Source organism: Aulonocara sp. 'chitande type north' Nkhata Bay, linkage group LG23 (genome assembly GCF_057382095.1).
Source record: "Aulonocara sp. 'chitande type north' Nkhata Bay isolate Kocher_YH1m ecotype deep benthic linkage group LG23, A_spYH_male_GT1.1, whole genome shotgun sequence".
In the NCBI taxonomy this organism is placed as follows: domain Eukaryota; kingdom Metazoa; phylum Chordata; class Actinopteri; order Cichliformes; family Cichlidae; genus Aulonocara; species Aulonocara sp. 'chitande type north' Nkhata Bay.
Window position 1 is genome coordinate 13,965,388 of NC_141365.1, and position 19,738 is coordinate 13,985,125.

General features: G+C 38.7%; 3 protein-coding genes across 3 annotated transcripts; 1 reads left to right on the plus strand and 2 right to left on the minus strand.

Annotated features, from left to right (window-relative positions):
- Window positions 1–4,653: 4,653 nt before the first annotated feature.
- Window positions 4,654–11,190, minus strand: LOC147301392 (hydroxysteroid 11-beta-dehydrogenase 1-like protein). Its single transcript, XM_086284626.1, has 6 exons — window positions 11,026–11,190; window positions 7,812–7,942; window positions 7,466–7,669; window positions 7,295–7,388; window positions 5,496–5,661; window positions 4,654–5,407 (listed from the first exon to the last, which is right to left on the minus strand). The coding sequence occupies exons 1-6, from the start codon at window positions 11,108–11,110 to the stop codon at window positions 5,224–5,226; spliced, it is 864 nt and encodes a 287-aa protein (XP_086140752.1). The 5' UTR covers window positions 11,111–11,190; the 3' UTR covers window positions 4,654–5,223.
- Window positions 11,191–11,451: 261 nt separating this feature from the next.
- On the plus strand, window positions 11,452–14,548 carry micos13 (mitochondrial contact site and cristae organizing system subunit 13). Its single transcript, XM_086284634.1, has 4 exons — window positions 11,452–11,622; window positions 12,012–12,168; window positions 13,354–13,411; window positions 13,663–14,548. Exons 1-4 carry the CDS (start codon window positions 11,594–11,596, stop codon window positions 13,758–13,760), a joined length of 342 nt encoding a protein of 113 aa, XP_086140760.1. The 5' UTR covers window positions 11,452–11,593; the 3' UTR covers window positions 13,761–14,548.
- LOC147301394 (spindlin-1-like) lies at window positions 14,261–19,305 on the minus strand. The gene is made up of 5 exons (XM_086284630.1): window positions 19,018–19,305; window positions 18,324–18,365; window positions 17,752–17,999; window positions 17,425–17,658; window positions 14,261–16,456 (listed from the first exon to the last, which is right to left on the minus strand). Exons 2-5 carry the CDS (start codon window positions 18,341–18,343, stop codon window positions 16,251–16,253), a joined length of 708 nt encoding a protein of 235 aa, XP_086140756.1. The 5' UTR covers window positions 18,344–18,365; window positions 19,018–19,305; the 3' UTR covers window positions 14,261–16,250.
- Window positions 19,306–19,738: the final 433 nt, after the last annotated feature.

The window sequence follows — 19,738 nt, forward strand, 5'->3', positions numbered from 1 at the left end:
ATATATTTGATTAACTTTGGATAATATTTATTAGCTTTAACGCTGATATACTTTGATGGGACCCATGAGAATGTCTTTCTATAATAGTATTTAGAATGACATTCATTATAAGAGATGATGGTTTATTGATTGTTGTATGAAACGTGGCATTGATTACTTGACTTTGTTATTTATGGATTTATGTATTTATTTTGTCACAGCAGTAGAATGCTGTTTCATTTTCTTCTGTGAATGATAATTTCTGTTTTTTGACCTTGTTTAGGTCAGGTTTTTTTTTTTTTTTTGTTCTCCCGCGATCAGCCCTGATCAGCGCGAGATGGCGAGCCACCCGACCACCGCTACGTTGCGGTAGGAATTGTGAACCTATGGACTGAATCACAAATTGTTGACAATGACCTATCACAGGTCCATGGAACTAAACTAAATCACATACTGGACTACACCTCATCCCACCTCCTTTTGGAACCTACTAAGCTGTTTTGTATTGCCAACATTGTTTGTGATATATATGCATATGTTTTTATTTCTTTTGTACATCCGTCTATACACTTCTCATAACGAACATAATATATATATATTTGAGCTCTACTTTTGTTTCCTGTGTTTTATTCACACCCTCAGGCTCCATAGTCGAATCTTATTCTGATAGCTCATTGTCTATGAGGCTGCAGTCAGGCGCCCTGGTCCTTTAACCGCGTTACAGTAGCTTTAACTTTTTATTTAATAAACTGCACAGTGTTTGATTTAATTAGCAATAAATAAATCCAAAAAGATAAGACATCAAATGCCAGTTTTAGTCCGTCATGTTTAGCATCTACATGGATGTTTAAAAAAAAATCACCCACAATAATTATTTATCTGAGCTGAGCACTAAATCAGACAAAAAGCCTGAGAAATCAGACAGAAACTCTGTGTACAGCCCAGTTGGATGATAGATGATAACAAATGAGACTGGTTTTTGAGTTTTCCAGTTGGGGTGGACAAGGCTAAGCATCTGGCTTTCAAATGAATTCAAACTCAGTCTTGGTCTTTGATTTTGGTTTAATAATCTAGTGTGGAAAATTGCTGCCACACTGCACCCTCGGCCTGAGCTTCGAGGATTCTGACAATTAGTGTTGATTCGTTTAAACTAACATAATCATCCTGCTGTAAACAGGTTTCTGTCAGGCAGAGTAAATCAATTTGTTGATCAATTATTAGTTAACATACTAACAGGGACTCAGAAGGAATGAGAACTAGCTTTACAGGTATACATAGTTACTCAACAGTCACCACAGATATGATGAGTCCCAGGGACGTCACTAGGTTTTAAGGACAGGGGGGGCTTAGCCCCCAAGAGATGCACACGATATGAACGAACGTAGTGAATGAGCACAAAATTTCACAAACAGAAAACAAGACTGAGAAATTGTTTTCCTACTTTTTTGGACAGATTAAACATCCTAGGCCACCAATAGATCTATTGTTTTATTTCAGTCTGTTTTATAATACAGTACAACAAGAAAACAGAAGAAATGTGTTTGCTGCATCAATAACAAGAAAAAAACTGAAAATAAAAAAATACATCATTTTTATGGCTGCAATCACCAGTTACTTGGTGGGTGGAAGCATCAAAGAATGACGTCTATTTAAGTGCTATTTATGACACTATGTTTGCACTGAAGCACCGCAGCAATTTCCTAATGTTGTAAACCTGCTCAACATTTGGCAATAAACCCCTTTCTGATTCTGATTCTGATTAAGAGTGGCAAATCGGTCAATCACTCTGTTGTGACTCAGATGCTTTTTCATGTCTTTTTCAATAGACATGACTGCAAGACCGTGAAGTCTTTTCTGACCCATTGTTTGACGCAGCCAGGAGTGCAGCCGACGCAGTGCAGCCGACGCAGTGCACTAAAGGACCTTTCGCACGAGCAGCTGCTGACAGGCACTGTTAGGGCAACTTGGATGGTTGCCTTCAGAGAGGGAAACATGTCTGAATCGAGGAGGTTGTACACAGACAACATATTTTTGGGTGGACATCCAGCCTCTGTTTTCCGGGTAAGAAAGTTTCTGGCCACCAGAACCTCCTCTTTTTTCAGGTCAAGTCTATAGTGCTTTGCAAGTTCATTCAAGTGTGGTTCACTCAAGAAGTTCTCAGATTTAGGACTGCATGCCTGGATGCCTTTTAGCAGCCCTGCGTCTACACTGCAAAATCTTTGATCAAGCTCGCCAACCATCCGATCCACACAAGGGAAAAGTAACTCTCTTTTCAATGTGTCTGAGTTGTTCAATTCAGTGCGTGAACCCACAGTTGCCTCCAGGACAAAATCCTCCATTTTCCTCTGCTTGTGCCTTGTCTTGGCACCTGGTTCAGGGATACTGTGGGTGTTACACAGGGCCTTGGTTTTCTCATACAGCTCTGTAGCAAATGCATCTGAGTGTTTGCCCTTAAGTGTCTCACACACAGCTTGTTTGCAGATAAAAGCTTCTGCCAGGTCTAAAGTCTCTTTCTGCAGGAATTTGTGGAGTCCTTCGGTTACAGACAGAAACATCAGTAGTGCATAGACTGCTGAGAACTTGTAGAGCTTTGCTCTGAGACCAACAGCTATGGGGGATCCAATTGCAAAAAAAAATTGAATAAATAAAATAAATAAATAAATAAACACCAAATTATTTAGGGGGGCTTAAGAATATTTTAGGGAGGCTTAAGCACCCCTAAAATAGGCCTAACGACGCCACTGATGAGTCCTCCATACTGTCACTAGATGGTGCTGAGGTCTCAATATTAAAGCAGCTCTAACCCTCATATTCTCCTCAAATATTACTATCATAGGCAATGGTTCACATACAATTGTGAACCAACATCATTGAAATAGTCAGAACATGGAAATGTTCTTGTCCAGCAGTCAAGTGTTTTGTCTGCATTACTGTACACATGATGTGCAGAGAGTGTGTGCATGCTCCTTGCAGATATATCTCTTGCATTGTGCACAGGTCTTCCTAATCTTTGAATCACTCCTGGTGGGACAAACCTGGCACCTGCCTGTGGTTTGTACCACTGGAAAATTTGGGCTGAGACTTTTCTTTCTGTTACTTTGCTTTCTGTTAAGTCTCCTTTTCTTTGGTTTTGCATTTCTAATTATTTCTCCCGAGTCCACATGCTGGCTTTCTTTATGAGCTTGGCTCTCTGCTTCAGGAGAGCTGTGGTCACTTTACTCATAAGGAGGAATCTCCATAAAGGTATCAGTCTCCTGCTTCAGTCCAACCTGCTTGCCCTCATGACTTCTACAAAGTTCCTCCTGTTACTCTTTAATCTGTGGAGGCTCTGGGCCATCCTGGTCCAGACTGGAGTTCCTCTCCTGCTGGTCTGTGAGAACCTTCTCCTCGTAAACATGCTGCTGTTAGAGGTCTGAAAAGACAAATACAGAATAAAATGGCAGAAAACAAACATTTGAGGAATATATACTGTTCTGAACCATTAGCAGGTGGCTCACATTTACCAGTGAAATTTAACGTGCACATATGTGACCAATTATTTGGGCGCTGATGCAGATGATGGTTTAGTCATAAACCATCATCTGCCAGTACTGACATCATTACTCCAGTGCAGTCACCTTCTTGCCTGCCTTCTGTGAGCTAATCAGCCTTTTAAATCTCAGTGCTCTTTTGACTTTCTGCCTTTTACACTCTCATTGTGCAACCACTGAACCTAGCCATGTGGGAAGGCACAAGCCCATTACTGCCACCTAATGGACTGGAGTGTGGAGAGAAGAATTGCAGGGGGAAAAAATCAAAAACTATATTCTTTCCATCAATTTTATAATTTGAAGATACTGATATAACAGATTGCAAATTTTCTGTGTTTCCTTCCTTGTGCTGGTAAGCTACGGTGAAACTTTAGTTTTGGTCAATTTCTTTCAACCAGTCTCTGGATCTTTTGAATATGAATATTTTACATTAAAGTTGATCTATAAGTCTTGTACTACTATTCCTTGTGATATTCTTTTTGATTTTTCCTTTCAACTTGTGCTGCAGACTTGGATCAACAGACCACATAACAAGTATCATTAATCATTATTTTAAATAATATGGTTTATTTGAAGAGTTTCAGTCAGGTTTCAGAGCTTCAAATAGTTTTCTTCCTATTCAAAAGGGAGTTTTTCCTTCCCACTGTCACCAAGTGCTTTGTCAAAGGGGGTCATATGATTGTTTTATGTATTATTGTAGGGTCTACCTTACAATATAAAGTGCCTTATTGACTGTTGTTGTGATTTGGCGCAGTATAAATGACCTAGGTTTCGTTGTGCCTGTGGCTGTCAGTCAAAGCAGACAATTGCAATAGTAGGCTAACCTTTTTGTAGCTCCATAGTTAAACACTAATAGTGGCATTGGGGTTAGCACATACAAGAAAAAATCTAAATTTAAAGTTATTAGGTCTTCATACCTTCAAGGTGCAGAACAAATATTTCACTGGCAAAAAAAACATTTTTTTCCATTTGCTTTTATGTGCATTATCATACCTCACGTTATTTCATTCTTGACTTTGTTTGCTTTGGGCTTCTCTATTGTGTCACCCAAGTAGCTTCCTGACTGCTCTTCTCCACTAAGCTGTACTGACCTGGAATATGCTAAACTGCATTTTATGGTAAAAATATATTTCTGTCAGACTATGGATGACTTATGTGGTCTGTTATTATGATCTACCTTTCCTTCCTTTCATTAACCACAATTAACACCAACAAACATGTCAGGAGGAAGCTGGTTTATTTTTTTGTGTTCATTATCAGCAGCAACAGCAGCAACACGAAACGTATTCATTTATTTCATAACCAAATCTCATGTGAGGTATTGTGTCTGTGTGTGGGAGGGCTGAATGGAGGGGTGAGGTTGTCTTATCAGTAGTAAATCAGACTTTTTTCTTCTGAGTTTTCAAGTACTAGTGCAATAATGTTTGGACAGCAGTGGCTGTACTATTGACACAGACACTAATGTCTAAAATGTTAAAATAGTAGCCTAAAAAGTAAAATCCCAAGTCCTGAGCTTTTCTATCTGTATACATTTTATTACTGGACTGTTCTCAAAGAAATGATGAGAAAAGTGGAAACTGAAATGTCAGAAATGTTCCCGCAAAACTGGGTGCATCAAAATGTCAAAGAGCTAGGCCAAAATCCAAATTAAATGTTGATATTTATAATTAGGAACATGTATAATTGTGCTTCAGTTGTGCTGAATAAATGCTCTTCATGGGATGTAGTTGTAGGAGTTCTGGGTCATATAATCTGTGACAGAAGGAAACCAGTCTTTGGTGATAACTATAAAGTATGTGAACCAAGGGTAGAAAAGCTCTGGCTGCCTTGTAGATCCCGTAATGATGATGTTCAATGCAGCATCTGTGGTGGGGTAGGCTGGTACATCAGTGACGCCCCTAGGATAGAGAAAATTCTTACACTTAATTCAAAAATATCTCAAAATACACAATGTCAAATATTTCTGCATACATATATTTGACTAACCGGACTTTCTCCATAGCTGAGTCGGTATCAATGAGACCGAGTGTGCAGACAGAGATGGACACGTTGCTCTTCTTCATAGCCAGCTCATGACGAAGAGACCCAAAGAACCCGTTCAAGGCAAATTTGGTTGAGGAATATGGCGCCACGAAAGGAGAAGTTATTTTACCTGTGAAGCATCAACAACTGTTAGAGTAGGAGAAGCGTCTTCAGTAGCTTTCTTGGAGCTTTCAAACACTGTCAGAACTGGTTACGACGGGGAGTCAAAGTCCATTTTAAACGCATTAGAGAACTGCTCTTTTGCTCAAGCCTGTGTTTAATATTGCTCTTGTAATCGTCTGTTATTGTATATGATTCACAAATTTCTATTCATTTGTCTGTACTGAATGTCAGTTGTTTGGTTTCTTCATTTGTTATATTGCTGTGTGTTGTAACTTCTGTTTCCCCTTTGGCCATTTCAAATCTCTGAGCTCTGGAAGTCCAACTTTTCATCTTTTGGTCTAGTTTAGCTGTTCTCAAACTGTGTTAAGGGGCTCTGCTGAGGGGCCCAGCGCCACTGCAGAAGGGAAGGTGGGCAGGTAATGAGCAGGAAAAAATAACCAACTTGATGCAGGTAAAATACTTTTCTTAGAGTTTGCTGATTCTAATATACTGACCTTTAGTTCACTTTTCAACTTTGGTCACTTTTATTCTAACAAAGCTTCTTTCAACTGCTCCCTGAATCACAAACCACAATGGATGGTTTTGGAAACTGTACTTCTTAAAGTACTTTTATTGCACCATGTTCATTCACTCATGAGCTGCTGTAACATGAATCAAATGGCTGAATTGCCACCTCAACATCCAGTCAAGTTCTGTAGAGTCTTGCTAATGACCTACTAATTTTATTCAGGTGTGTTGCAGCAGGGACACATTTAAAAGTTTCAGGACAACAGCCCTCGAGGACTGGAGTTTGACAACTGTGCTCTAGGGGAATACCCAGGCATTCCCATGGTACCCAATAGATCTAATTTCTCCTGTCATACTTGTGTGTGCCCTGAGGCCTCCTGCCAGTCTGACATGCCAGGAGAGGTCTACTTAAGAGTTCTACTTAAAGCACATTGTAAATGACTGAGGTCCTCACCCTATCTCTAAGAGTGAGCCCAGACACCCTGTGAAGGATACTTTTTTCAGCCACTTGTATCTGCAAATCTTATTCTTTTGGTCACTACCGCCAGCCCATATAAATAAACGAGCATAACAAGGTAGACTGACCAGGAAATCGATGGCTTTGCTTCTGCGGTCAGCTTTGTGGTCACTTTCATGCTTCATATTCCTCAACTTCCTACCAAAACTTAGGCTCCTTCCCCATTAAAGATGTCCCCACGTCCCTTACAGCAAAAAAGCCAACAACTAGACTATCAGTACTTGTGACTTTGACTAGCGCCCAATCCAGAAAACACTTTCCCTCTACAGATTCTCCTGCAGATAGTTGACCCATGGTACAATAGACCTTTTGGGCTTGTTTTAGTTGAGCTCCACAAGAATTTATGGCCCAGCCACCTGGTGCACACAATCAAGCTCCAGAGTGGCTTATTAACTCTTGTCATCATAATACATTAAGTTAATCTTAATTACTGTATTACTGTACTTATTTATCAGTTGCAGTAGAAAGTGCCTTTAAAAAATGTCAGTTTAATTGTATCTGGTGGGTGAAAGTATTAGGAGGTATATATGTGTACACACAATTTGTATTTGATAGTTTGTCATCATCTGCATAAAAAAGTATAAAGTATAAAAATGCTGAAGAAAAATAAACCTACCTAAGAGCGATGAGACAACAACCAGCGATCCTTTATTTTGCTCAAGGGAGGGCAAAGCTTTCCAGGCCATCTGAATATAGCTGAAGAAATTGACCTTCACAAAGAAACATTCATGAATCAGCATAGTCTCTCCATTTCCTGTTTTGAATGACCATCAAAATACTCAGTTACCTTCATCAGCCATTTGGTGTGATCCACATCTCCCTTCCACATGCTGAAGGGGCTAGGCCCAATGTGATTGAGGACCAGGTAATCCAAACCTCCCAGCTTCTCCAGAGCATAATCCACCACTTTGTCAGGGTCAGCCTCATTAGCCATGTCTGCTGCTATATAAAAAGCTTTCTGGGCTCCTAAACTCAGACATTTTTCTACTACCTAAAGGCCAAAATTATTAAAAATGCACATGGTTAGTTAATTGAGAGAACTACAGAATGTGTCTATTCATAACTGTCACAAACCAACACAAGTAAATGGCAATTTATGAGCAGAATTTCAACAGTTTATTACGTAAACTGACCTGCTGTAAGACTTTCTCCCTCCTTGCTGTGATAACAATTTTGGCTCCAAAGCGGGCATAATGATACGCCATTTGTTCACCAATACCTGTACTGGCCCCAGTCACCAGTACCCTAGCCCCTTTGAGAGAATCTGAAACAAAGGTTTACCGTATTCAACACGGAATGGAATTGTTTTAATACATGAAAGGTTAATAGAAACAACAAAAATATGTTATTTCTATTAGTCAACAATAAATAGAGTAAATGACCACAGTAACTATGGCATACATTATTAATGTGTCTATGCATGCAGAAAAAGTTTTTAAGTGAACTTGATGACAATGAAATAGTTTCCCATATGGAAAAGATATATATAAATCTTATAAAGTTTGTATCTGTCTTGTGTGAAACTTGTATGAAAAGCATACAAGAGTGAAAACAGATATAAGATCCCTTGAAAAATTATATAATGAAACTTGTATGTTTTGGATACTTACTAAAACAATATATGAAAGTAATGAGAAAGTGGCCACTTTCATGAGTAAATCATATAAGTTTTTACTATTTCTTTTCCATATGGGTTAGTTTATCTAGAATCATTCTTTAGGCAGATATAAACCCTAAAAAGATAAGATAAGCTTAGCCCTCCATATATTGCTTCAGGTCAAAGGGCATTTGAAACTTTTCCATCTTGAGAAATTGCAAAATGCATACTCTTCATTTGGACTAGTAAAATGCTTGGATATTGGATATTTATTTATTTCACCAGAATTTCCATGCTGTATTTTGTTTTTGAAGGTCCCATATCACTTGTTTGTTGCTTTAATTCTTTGCCTGGTGCTATAAAGATTTAAATATCCTGCAGGTTTGAAAATTTTCACTCCCCATGCTGGAGAATGGAGCCATATGTCAGTACCGTTTTCCCCTCAAAGGTTTAGCTAAATGTGCTATCAACTGCATGTTCTCTCTCTCTTATTCCACTTCTTATTCCCATTAAGGGTTAGGGTTCATGAAGCAGACATTCAAACTGCATTTTATTACTAACCAAAGCAAACACAAGGCATCTGAAACAAATCGTCCTGCGCTGTCGTACATTTGTGAAATATAGGCATTTAAGTAGGGCTGGGCGATATGACCCAAAATTCATATCTCGATATTTTTTAGCTGGATGGCGATATAAGATATATATCTCGATTTTTTTTTTAAAAGCCATAAGTTAAGAACAAAAAGAGAGTTCCTAGTCACACTGTGTCCCAGATGTCACACGGGCACTTTTATTTACATACAGCATAGATGTACATGAAGAAATTACTCAAAAATAAATTATCAGCATTTATTAAATAAGCATGGTCCATAAATAAAAGAAAACAATGTTGTTTTTGTGCATAACAAAAAGCTCACAATTGTGCAGTCAAAATGTAAACTAATAGACGCTGAGCATAATAACAAAGAGACAGATTTCACAGCTGCACCACGTCTCTGAACAGGTCCTTATACACACACAGTACGTATCACTCCGCGAGGCTCCTCCTCGGTAGCCGTAATCCTCCGACAATCCATCAAGTGGTGCAGCTCCGTAGCTTAGCAAAGTCATATTAAAACATTTTTTGACAGATTGCTGAGCGCTGTGTACCACATAAAATCGGTTCGCGGTCAGTAAGCACAACCAGAATTCATACATAAGGCGCACTGTCGATTTTTGAGAAAATGAAAGGATTTTAGGCCGTGCAGCCCCTCCTGGCTGCATGTCGTTAGCGCGGTTAGCTCGCTAGCGCGGTTAGCTCGCTAACACGTTGACGCCGTCCAGCCCCACGCACGGTAACTCGCTAACGGAGATATTCCGCTTTCATCTTGTCATTGCCTGCAGGTGAAGCTAAGGGGGAGGGGGGAGTTGTGTTCAGTGAAGGAGAGGTGAGGCCGAGTAACGTTGCGTAGAGACAAAAGTGGACGAAAGAGAGGTATACCTGCGGCTCCACAAGTATAATTATAACGTAACATAGACTATATCGATATAAACGATATTGTCACATCTTATATCTCGTATGAAAATATATCGATATTTTTAAAAAACTCGATATATCGCCCAGCCCTACATTTAAGCTTTAAAAAAATGTGGTATTTTATAAGGTTACAGTGTTGCAGAGTAGAGCACATGGGATATGCAAGTATACATAACACTAGTTCACTGACATGGACCGCATAATTTCATTGCTTGCGGAAAATTGACTCTACAGTGTGTTCTCAAAATGTGAATAAATGCTGGATTCTCTCTTTGGTAAGGCCTTGGTCACATGCGGAGAGCAGATTATTATCAATTACTCGCTCACTTTGTACTGTTTCTAATACATTTCTTGAACAAATCATTAAATTGTTACTATTACCTTTCCAAATTGGCAGTAATACACACCCACACCATAAAACTGCCTTTTATTTGTTAATAATGTGGCATGTATTCTATTATTTCTATAATTCTAATATGAATTGTTGGTTTCATTTTTTCAGATTTTATGTATAATTTTTTTTTAAATAGCAAAGTCTGACCTGGCATTTTTACTCAGAATGCTGATATCTATAGATATCTGCTGTTGTTTTTGTTGTTTTCCGGGCCTTCTGTACATTATTTTTTTTCAAGAATGTAACTGGTAATTTAAACATTCCTGTGGTTTCTGGTTTTATAGCTCATGTTTTTGCTTTTTCAGCCTTTGATTCCATCACTAATTCTTTGAAACCCATATTGAACATGCAAATTGATTTCTTGGACTCAACTTCAGATCTTTTATCTCCTTAATCTGGCTACACCTGACCATAAAGCCTCAAATTATTGGCCCGGGTGCTTTTGAGCTTCAAAAATCAAATCAAAGTTGACTGCACATGTATTAGATATCTATTAAAAACAGACTTCATATGTATAACAAACAAGAAAAAAAAAACAAGAAAATCCGTCATGATTTAATTCATAATAATTAGGAAAAAAATGACATAAAATATTGTAATTATGACTATAATAGTGAGGTGTTACGAGATACTAAGTTATAACTGTGACATAACCGAGTAGGCTATTTAGCTGTTTTCAACTTATACATTGCAAATCCATACCACGCATATGTATGGACCACTGTAGGTCCAACACCACCTAACACATTATTGTCTGCTGGACAAACCTGCATGCCTGCTGCAAGTTTGCAACTAAAAACAAACAAGTACTTTCTCACAATGACAAAGAACAGAGTTTACCAGCATCAAATCTGGGTGAAGTCCATTTGGCAGCCAGGAAAGCAACACATATACTAGCTAAAATAATTTTTGTGACAGCGCCCATTATGGCAGTTTGGTAGCAACTGATCGGAAATGCTAAGCTTTAGAAGTTTCTGCCAACTTTCACAATCCCAGTTTGAGAAAACTAAGCCCCTCCTTCCACTTTGTAAGGGGCGGGGGTTGGTCAGATAGGTCTGCCCTCTTTCATGGACACAAATCATTTTTTTGTTATTTTAATACTTTTAAAAAAATCTATCTATTTTTTTTAATTTATCGAAGCGCCAAAATCTTTAATTTATTTGCCTATACATTTATAGTATATTGTTACTATTGCTACAAAAAAAAATCAAGGCTGACGAATCTGCGCCTCTGAAATTACATCCGCCCTTACTTTTGAAATAGCAACTTTATTTACACAACGCTGGTGCACACGGATCATCAAGCAGGGTTGTCCTTCAGTACAGCTAACCAGCTAGCCTGATCTACGGCTCATTGTCAGAGTTCTCGTAATAACAGCTTCTTAAAGGAGAATAGACCGCGCTGAACGATGGCGACGAGGATTTGGCCTGTTATGAAGTTAGTATTTTTATTTCAACTCCCGCGGTTCCCTATACTATTACTGCTCTAAATGCTCTTATTGGTAATTAAGCTAACTTAGGCTAAGCTAGCTGTCAGTCATACCAGGTCATTTTCAGTTGATTTCGTTTTAGCTCCAAGTTTAAGACTTAAAATATGCTTTTCTTTATGGAGTTAAACTTGGGCTGATATATTAACTCTCTGAAATAACGTGAGCTTATGTGGGCGATTGTAAATTTCCCAACTATTAACTGCTAACTTGGCATCAAAGAATAATTTGTTGTTTACTTTGATAACAACGACGTGTGTCTGTAGTTTCAGTTTGCCCTGTTGGGAAATTGTGGTATTTCAGATTAATTGCATTACTGCATCTGTTCTTTCATTTCCAGACTGGCCACCAAGGTGACCATTGCAGGAGGAGCTGTCTATGTTGCCTATGACTCTGGTCTCTTGGGGAACAGTGAACAGGGCTCAGAGGCTCTGCGTAAGGCCAAAGCAGTAATCCCACCTGCCATGGAGGAATGGATGAAGTACTTTGGTGTGGAGGTAGAAGATGCACGTTATAAACAACTAGGTCTTCCTGGATCAGTGCCACTAGGCCTAATACAACAGAAAGTAAAATGGTTTTATAAAGTCGTTGCATTAAATGGATCAGTGCTGCAGACAGCAAATTTGATGACTTGTACCATAAATGTGTAGAAATTTCTTTTTGCTTTCTAGCCTTTCTCTTATGAGATCAGAAACGCTCTAATGCATACATAGTTACAGTACAATCATGACATCATAAACCTTTGTGAGGCATGTACTTTGATTCGTGGTAATGTATGCTGCAGACCTAACTAGCTCTGGAGCAGGTTGTGGTCTAGATTAGAGATCATCAGGTTGAAAATATAGTCAATAGCAATTCTTCAGATTCTCCTGTGCATTAAGTCTGGTAACTGAGACTTACCAGATTTAGGACTGAGACTTTATTAAAGTAAATATCTTTTCCAGCATTGCTGACCAAAGTGCTTAAAGTGCTCATGCTCTTTTAATACTACTGGACTGGCTGTTTCTTCCCACACACACTCACACCGCTCATTTAGCTTCAACACTGCTGTTGCTTTATGTCTGTATTATTTAATCTTTTCAAATGTTTCAGATATCATAGTTGTAGCTTTGTAAGATCCGCCCATGTTTTTGACTGGTCGACTGCTGCCAACATCTATTTGAATACACTCCTAGCTAGATTGTTAAACTCTGGCTTGGCTTAGTCGATAAACACCTTTGTAATTCTGCTTATCTTGGTTCTCAGTGTTATTTTAATTGAAGTCAGATAATGGAAAGATATCCAGGGAATGCTGAAATTGCTTCATAGTACAGGTCCTAGTTCTGCTGACAAACCAGTTCAGGTGATTTATTCACAAACTCCAACAAGCAAGTTTTCACTTGAAACAGTGTATAAGTGCGTCTGCTCTTCATGATTTTACTTTAAAACTTGATTTGTTTATTTATTCATTTATTTTTTTTTATTACTGTTTTGCACTGGACAGAATAGTAGTCGTATTGTCCAATTATAATAAACACTTTTCAAAATTTATTTACTTATTTAAACTTTTTATCTTTTTCTAAATCAGACCTAAGATAAATTAGACCTTACAAGGAGTGTTTTCACCTATACTAATAGAAAGTCTGTATACCAGCTCCAATATGTTGTTAACAGAAAATAATGCACCCTATCCCTCTTGTCAGGCTCAGCTTCCAACCATACCTAAGATTGAGTTCTCTCCTGTTGACGCGTGGAATTCTGGTAAGAATTCAATTATTTGTTCCTTTTTTAAAAAAAGCAAGGGTAAAATTTTGCTGTGGTCACAAGTTTGGCACAGACTTTCTTTTGTGTATTTCACTTGTTACATGTAGTAATAGTTTTAAAATTGTTTGGAGGCAGTAGTCTGTTTTAAAATAATTTTGGCATTGGTATTACTTTTGGTCTAGATCCTATATTGACCCTGATTTTTCACTATCTAAAACCTAAACTTCTCTTTTTTTCTTTTGTTGCAGGCGTACAGTGGACGATTTCAAATCTTTCTGAGGCCCCGACAAAAGCCACTGAATACACAAGTCAGGGGCTGCAGTACTTGAAGGACCTCACAAAGTGAACATGAACTCTCTGGACAGCCTCACATTATCAGTCCTTTTGACTTTTGCACTTCAGAATGACATTACTTCTTCAAATGTTGAACCCTGCCATAAGAATGATGCAACACACAACATCAAAGAAAACTGCTAGATTAAAAGATTAAAAGCAAGGAGGCTACTCTGCTGAATGGGTACTGTGGTTTTCTAACTGATAGTGGCCTTTGATGGGAGATGTACATAATGGGAAGGAAATTTTATTTTTAAGAAGGCAATCTTTCATTTTGTGTATACCTCAAAATTGTGTATACCAAATAGTTGCTATCGGCACTGTCCAGCAGAGAGTGTTATTCTGCCCTCACCTTGCCCAAAAAATGTTAAGAATATCTGTGTGTGTATATATATGCAATTTCACTATTTGTGAGCAATATATCAATCTTCAAACATCTTGTCTCATCTTTAGTTTGATCTATCAAGTCATATCACATATAGTGCTCGGTCGACAAAAAGTGTAAGACCATACAAATGTGCAAAAATCTTTATTAATCATGACAATAATAATGACACAGTTCACTGTTGATTCTGCTACAACTTGAAAAGAGGGGGAGATGACCTAAAGCGTGAGGAAGAGCACACGCAGCCATTTATGATCGGTTGACTCCACTGTACACGATGCAGACACACTCCACAGCACCGCGAGCGGCGATGTTTAGTGTCAACTTTTTTTTTTAAATCTAAATGTAAGAAAACATTACCCATTCTGCCACGTGTTATCACTTCTTCACATCCAAATAAAGTTTATAAACCTTGAGGCACTGATCAGATATGATGCATGCAGAAAAAAAAGGCAAAGGCTGAAAAGACTGAGGCCAGTTCAGCAACTACAACACGGTAACGAAAGCGAGATGACGTCCACGTGGCAAGCGAAGAGCCTTAGCTTCCCAAACATTGATTATGCCTAATCTTAAAATAAATTTCTGATCCCAGTGAAGCTCTTCATTGAATTTTTCTTTAAGTTTAGGACTATGTTTAATCCATGAGTGGGAAACTGGCTGCTCGTATTTGCAAGACTATGAGTTCCAAAGGGAGGAGTCGAGATTAGTCACTGAACAAATCAGTTGATTACAATCTTTAAATATTCATATTTTAATTAATGTACATTACTTTTTCACAAGAAGCTGGTGTGGCGTTTTAATGAGATACTCTTAATAAACTGAAGTAATCACAACAGGCAACATTACAAGTAATTTTACACAAGTTTCGTAGATTAAATACTGTCATTATGTACTGTAGCTATTTTTTTTCTTTTACATGCGTGTATCTTAAAGCGAAATTCTGCCACATTAGCATTTAAGGAAACACCGTTTGGGGGAAACTATTAAAGTGTACCATTACCTAAATATGTAAACTTTATACAATAAAGTGCTCCCCACAATGTCAACAGTGAGATTATACAACCAATGATAATGTGCATTATGTTTGACGAACTTTTTCAAACTGCATTAAGAGCACACACACACATCACTAATACAAATTGATAGTTTTAAAACTTTGCTCCAGCTGTCAGTGTTACCACTTTGAAATGAGGACCAAATAGCAGCCTCCCTGGGCAAAGATTAATTAAGAGCACAGTCAGAGAAATGGTAAGTACAGTATTGCAAAATGATAAGCCGGAAGGCACTTTATGATATCAGTGGGATCAAATTCATATGCAAATTTAGTACTTTAATTACCAGCACAAACATGATACTTGCACTCTTGATGTTAGGATTTAGGGCCTGTGCAGAAACCTTCCTTCAAGGTCATGTTCAGCACGAATGGCATATGCAGCGTGCAGCCACTTCATCCAGCTATGAAAGCTGAAATACTTCACGTGGTGCAAAGGTGCAGGAATATGTTGGCTTTTAAAAAGAATTGGCCTCAATTAAGATGGTTTTACAATGCAACTTCCATTTATCTCTTCTGGTGTTAAGTTAATTTGATATTCTTTGATGAACACACACACACACACACACATTTGCATCTGCCCATTTCTTTTAATAACTACCTCAGTGGAAAACACCTAGTCCATAGGTGTGTGTCAACACTTATCGTCAATTTAGATAAGCCAACATAAAGTGCCCTTTGAAAGGAGATATTAAGCAGCTTCGTTAGTCACTGGAATTTAATTAAGAGGAGCACTTTTGGGGACAGACGTGAAAGTGCTGCACAAATGTTGTGCAGTGCAATCTTTGACTTTGTCCAGACTTTAAAGTTGTATTTAAAGTAGAGCAGCAACAACAAAACAAAAACTTTCTCTCTGCAAAACAGCCAAGCATAGCAGTGCTACAGTTATGCTGTGCATACAAATAAAAAAAGAAAAAAGAAATGAAAAGAGATTGCACTGACTTCTGAACAATAAAGCATGTCAGCTATTTAACCCTGTCTAGGCTTTGAATAACAGATTGTAGCAATGAGTGGAACAGTAGCAGGTGGAGAGATGTCGGGGAATTAGATAAAAGTGTCCACTATCTCTAGGTGGTTTTGACAAGGTCATAGACATGAATATGAAAGTCATCGTCATATTTGATGTAGTAGACAGAGGGCTTGGCCGGGACCTGGTAGATGACCAGGCCTGTTCTTTTCACACCCTTGTCAGTAACGTACTCCACTTGTTTCCCAACGAGACTCTCCGTCTCTTCTCCTGGCTTCCTGTCTGCAGGCAACAGGTGCTTGTTTTCTGTGGAGAGAGGTTAATCATTACAACACCAAGATTATAATTACAGAAGAGATGAAGAGTAAAATAAAATCCTGCTGCTGGTGAAAGCTGTTGATAAAAAGAAAAAAATAATGGTGTCATTGTCATAATTTTCACAAATTAAAAAAAAACTTACTTTGTTTTTATACTTGGCTTTTTATACTCGTACTATAAAGGTCAAAGCATTTTGCATAAAGATCTCTCTATTTGCATTAAACTTCACTGGAAGTTAATGTGAATACCTATCTCTGACAAATCAGATGTGGAAATTTCTTCACATGCTGGAAATGGTCGTTTAGTGATACTATTATTCAATCCTTGGGCTTTATTTACACAGCATGGCAGCTATATTAGGTATCTGTAATACTCAAATTTAACTCAAAATACTTTATTTTAAGGGAAATAAAGTAGGGAAATGCTGCTCACTTCCTTCAAAACGCGTCATTCTGCCAGAGTGCTTCTGTAAGTAAATAATAATGGATTGCATTTATAAAGCGCTTTACAATTCCACTATTCATTCACTCTCACATTCACACACTGGTGGAGGCAAACCACAGTTGCCCTGGGGCAGACTGATAGAAGCGAGGCTGCCGTATCGTGCCATCAACACCAGTAGGAGGTAGGGTGAAGTGTCTTGCCCAAGGACACAACAACCAGGACGGACAGAGCTGGGGATTGAACCGGCAACCTTCCGGTTACAAGACGAGCTTCCCAACCCCGTGAACCATGGTTGCCCCAAATACGACTGATTAGATGATGAACACAGACACCGATCATGTTTTTGTTTGTTTTTTTAGCTCACATGGTATTCATGCCCAACAGAAGAAAAATGTATCAAATGATCTTCAAAGTGTAAAATTGATTTATATACATAAAATGGGCCCAGTTTAACTCATTTCTAATGCCATAGGACAAAAGTGTTTATAAATTTTTACAGAAATTAGCAATACCTGCTTCAGGCAGAATCCTGAGGTCTCCTTCAGCATAGTCGTCCCACAGCTGGTACATATAAAGAACGGGGTCCTTTTCATAAGTAATATAATACCAGTTGGTCATAACTGGTGCTTTGGAGAGGACCATGCCTCTCCACTCATTCTTCTCTCCATCTTCCTTTTCAAATAAATGCTCCACCGCTTTGCCAACCAACTCCTCCGCCCCTGGAGGTGTCTTGACTTTATTGTTTACTGTGGAGACAGAAGCATGAAAGAGAACAATACAGACCCAGCTGTAACTCCAGAATCTGAAGTATGAACTGATCAAGGCAGACGCTGACTTACCAACTTTTTCTGACAACACTTGTAGGTTGGACACTCTCTCATCCTTGAACAGCTCAATGCCATAGACGCAGTCAAAGCCATCGTATTTCACCATGAAGAGGGAAGGATTTACACAAACTCTGTCAAGTACTGTGCCCTTCCATTTGCTCTGATTCCCCCTCTCACGCCAGTTATGCTGAATGCGGACTCCCAGAATGTAGTTGGGGTCTGGGGTTACTGCGTCACTCAGTTCCCCGCTGCTCCGTTTTCTGGTAGAAACAAGACGAAGATGCAAGTCTGTGAGCCTGAGCCTTACACACAGGTCCAACAACCTAACCTAATTTGCTCTTTTAAAAATGCACCCGAGTCAAAATACAGATAAGATAAGATAAGATAGAACTTTATTAATCCCTCGGGTGGGTTCCTCTGGGAAATTATGTATGTATGACCTTTGTCACATTTCTCAGCTATTTGTTCATTTCTGTGGCTTCCACGTGATTAAAACACTTGGGGGGTTTCTTGCAGTGACTTCTTTGTGACAACGACGGCACAATGTGACATCAAATACATACAGCAGACGCAGATCGACATACCTGCCCCTTTTCTTGGACATGCCTCCAGAAATGCAAAGGTTACTAATTAAGAGAAAGACAGGACAATTAGTTTGGCTGCCAAACTGACAAGCACATGTATGATGATTATACAGTAAGAGATGCCACACACACATATATTTATGAAACAGATGCTGCCTGTTCAACAGACGGACAAGTCCTCGAGCCAATGAATTTGCATGACGGAATAACTTCCTGGGTATTTATTGACACAACATTACCATAGAGGTCACTGTATACTAAGACAAGACTGTGTGTGTTATAGCTGACACCAAGCCTCCCCTCATCTTAGGATCACAAAGTCTTAACAAAACCGACTGACAACTTTGAGAAAAGCCGTTTCACTGCTATGTGCGAAATTACAGGATTTAATGTTAGAAGGTTACAGTGTGGCGCAAAGGACTCACCAAGTTACACATAAAAGCTGACTGGCAAGGCCATTAGACCCTTTACGTCACATGTACCCTACCTGTCCTGGACTAAAGCCAGCACAACGCCTCTGTAGGTTATCGGAAACAGTCTTAGCTCTACCTCAATGCAGATGTTACTGTAGGTAAGTGTAGGCGGACACATACATCCAGCACACTCTTCGTTGTCTCTAATGGCAGCTAGCAAACACAGCTTAAAAACTGTGTGTTTACAGCCTTGTTCTCTATGTGGAACATATTTTCATTACCTTTAAGCAGATTTCATATCAGCATTGTGCAGTTCGTCTGGCAGAGAAATGTTGCCACACACCAACCCGCCTATGTAAAATCTCGCGAAACCTGTGGGAAAGGGAAAGGAGGGGGGAGAAGACTCTATATCCCGTCAAGCCGTGAGTCACCAGAGCCGTAGAGAAGAATGAGAGCAGGGCGCGGGGAGTGATGGGAAATGATGTTTTGGTTTCCGCGAAACTGACTTTTTTTTTTTTTTAACACAAAACATAAACAGTTTCAGACAGTGATTCGTGAATACTGTCAGCTCGTGTGTTTTAGAAATATGAGAAAGATAGCTACACAACACAGCCAACAAGCAGGAAAAATGAGGTCAGAATTTTCTATGACGCAGGAGTTGCCTATGGTTTCAATTAAAGGGACAGACGGTATTTGTTTTAGTTTTTTGGCGTCACTGTTTGAGCTGTGAGAGCATTTAGTTTGTAAAATTAGAATATTACTCTAAAACATGGGAATTTAAAGCTTACAACAATACTTTATAACAATAAGGAAGCTGTTTTAATTAGATGGACTTAAAATATTGTAAAAATAAATGTGCCGGCTTAGAATTAGGAGTTAATAGGTGTGGACAAATATTAGACACATGACAAGGACACTTGCATAGTGTGACCTTCATGTTTTGGGCTGCCTTAATCATCTGAATCAATCTTAGCAATCTTAATCTTATTTTAACATATGCAC

Coding starts and splice junctions, on each gene's coding strand:
- LOC147301392 (XM_086284626.1), bottom strand. CDS start 11,110: ATGGGCGCTGTCACAAAAATTATTTTAGCTAGTATATGTGTTGCTTTC. Junction 7,670..7,811: donor GGGAGAAAGTCTTACAGCAG/GTCAGTTTACGT, acceptor TTTGGCCTTTAG/GTAGTAGAAAAATGTCTGAG. Junction 5,662..7,294: donor TGTTGTCTCATCGCTCTTAG/GTAGGTTTATTT, acceptor GATGCTTCACAG/GTAAAATAACTTCTCCTTTC.
- micos13 (XM_086284634.1), top strand. CDS start 11,594: ATGGCGACGAGGATTTGGCCTGTTATGAA. Junction 11,623..12,011: donor AGGATTTGGCCTGTTATGAA/GTTAGTATTTTT, acceptor TTTCATTTCCAG/ACTGGCCACCAAGGTGACCA. Junction 12,169..13,353: donor TGAAGTACTTTGGTGTGGAG/GTAGAAGATGCA, acceptor CCCTCTTGTCAG/GCTCAGCTTCCAACCATACC.
- LOC147301394 (XM_086284630.1), bottom strand. CDS start 18,343: ATGTCCAAGAAAAGGGGCAG. Junction 17,659..17,751: donor AGTGTTGTCAGAAAAAGTTG/GTAAGTCAGCGT, acceptor CTGTCTCCACAG/TAAACAATAAAGTCAAGACA. Junction 16,457..17,424: donor CAGGATTCTGCCTGAAGCAG/GTATTGCTAATT, acceptor CTCTCTCCACAG/AAAACAAGCACCTGTTGCCT.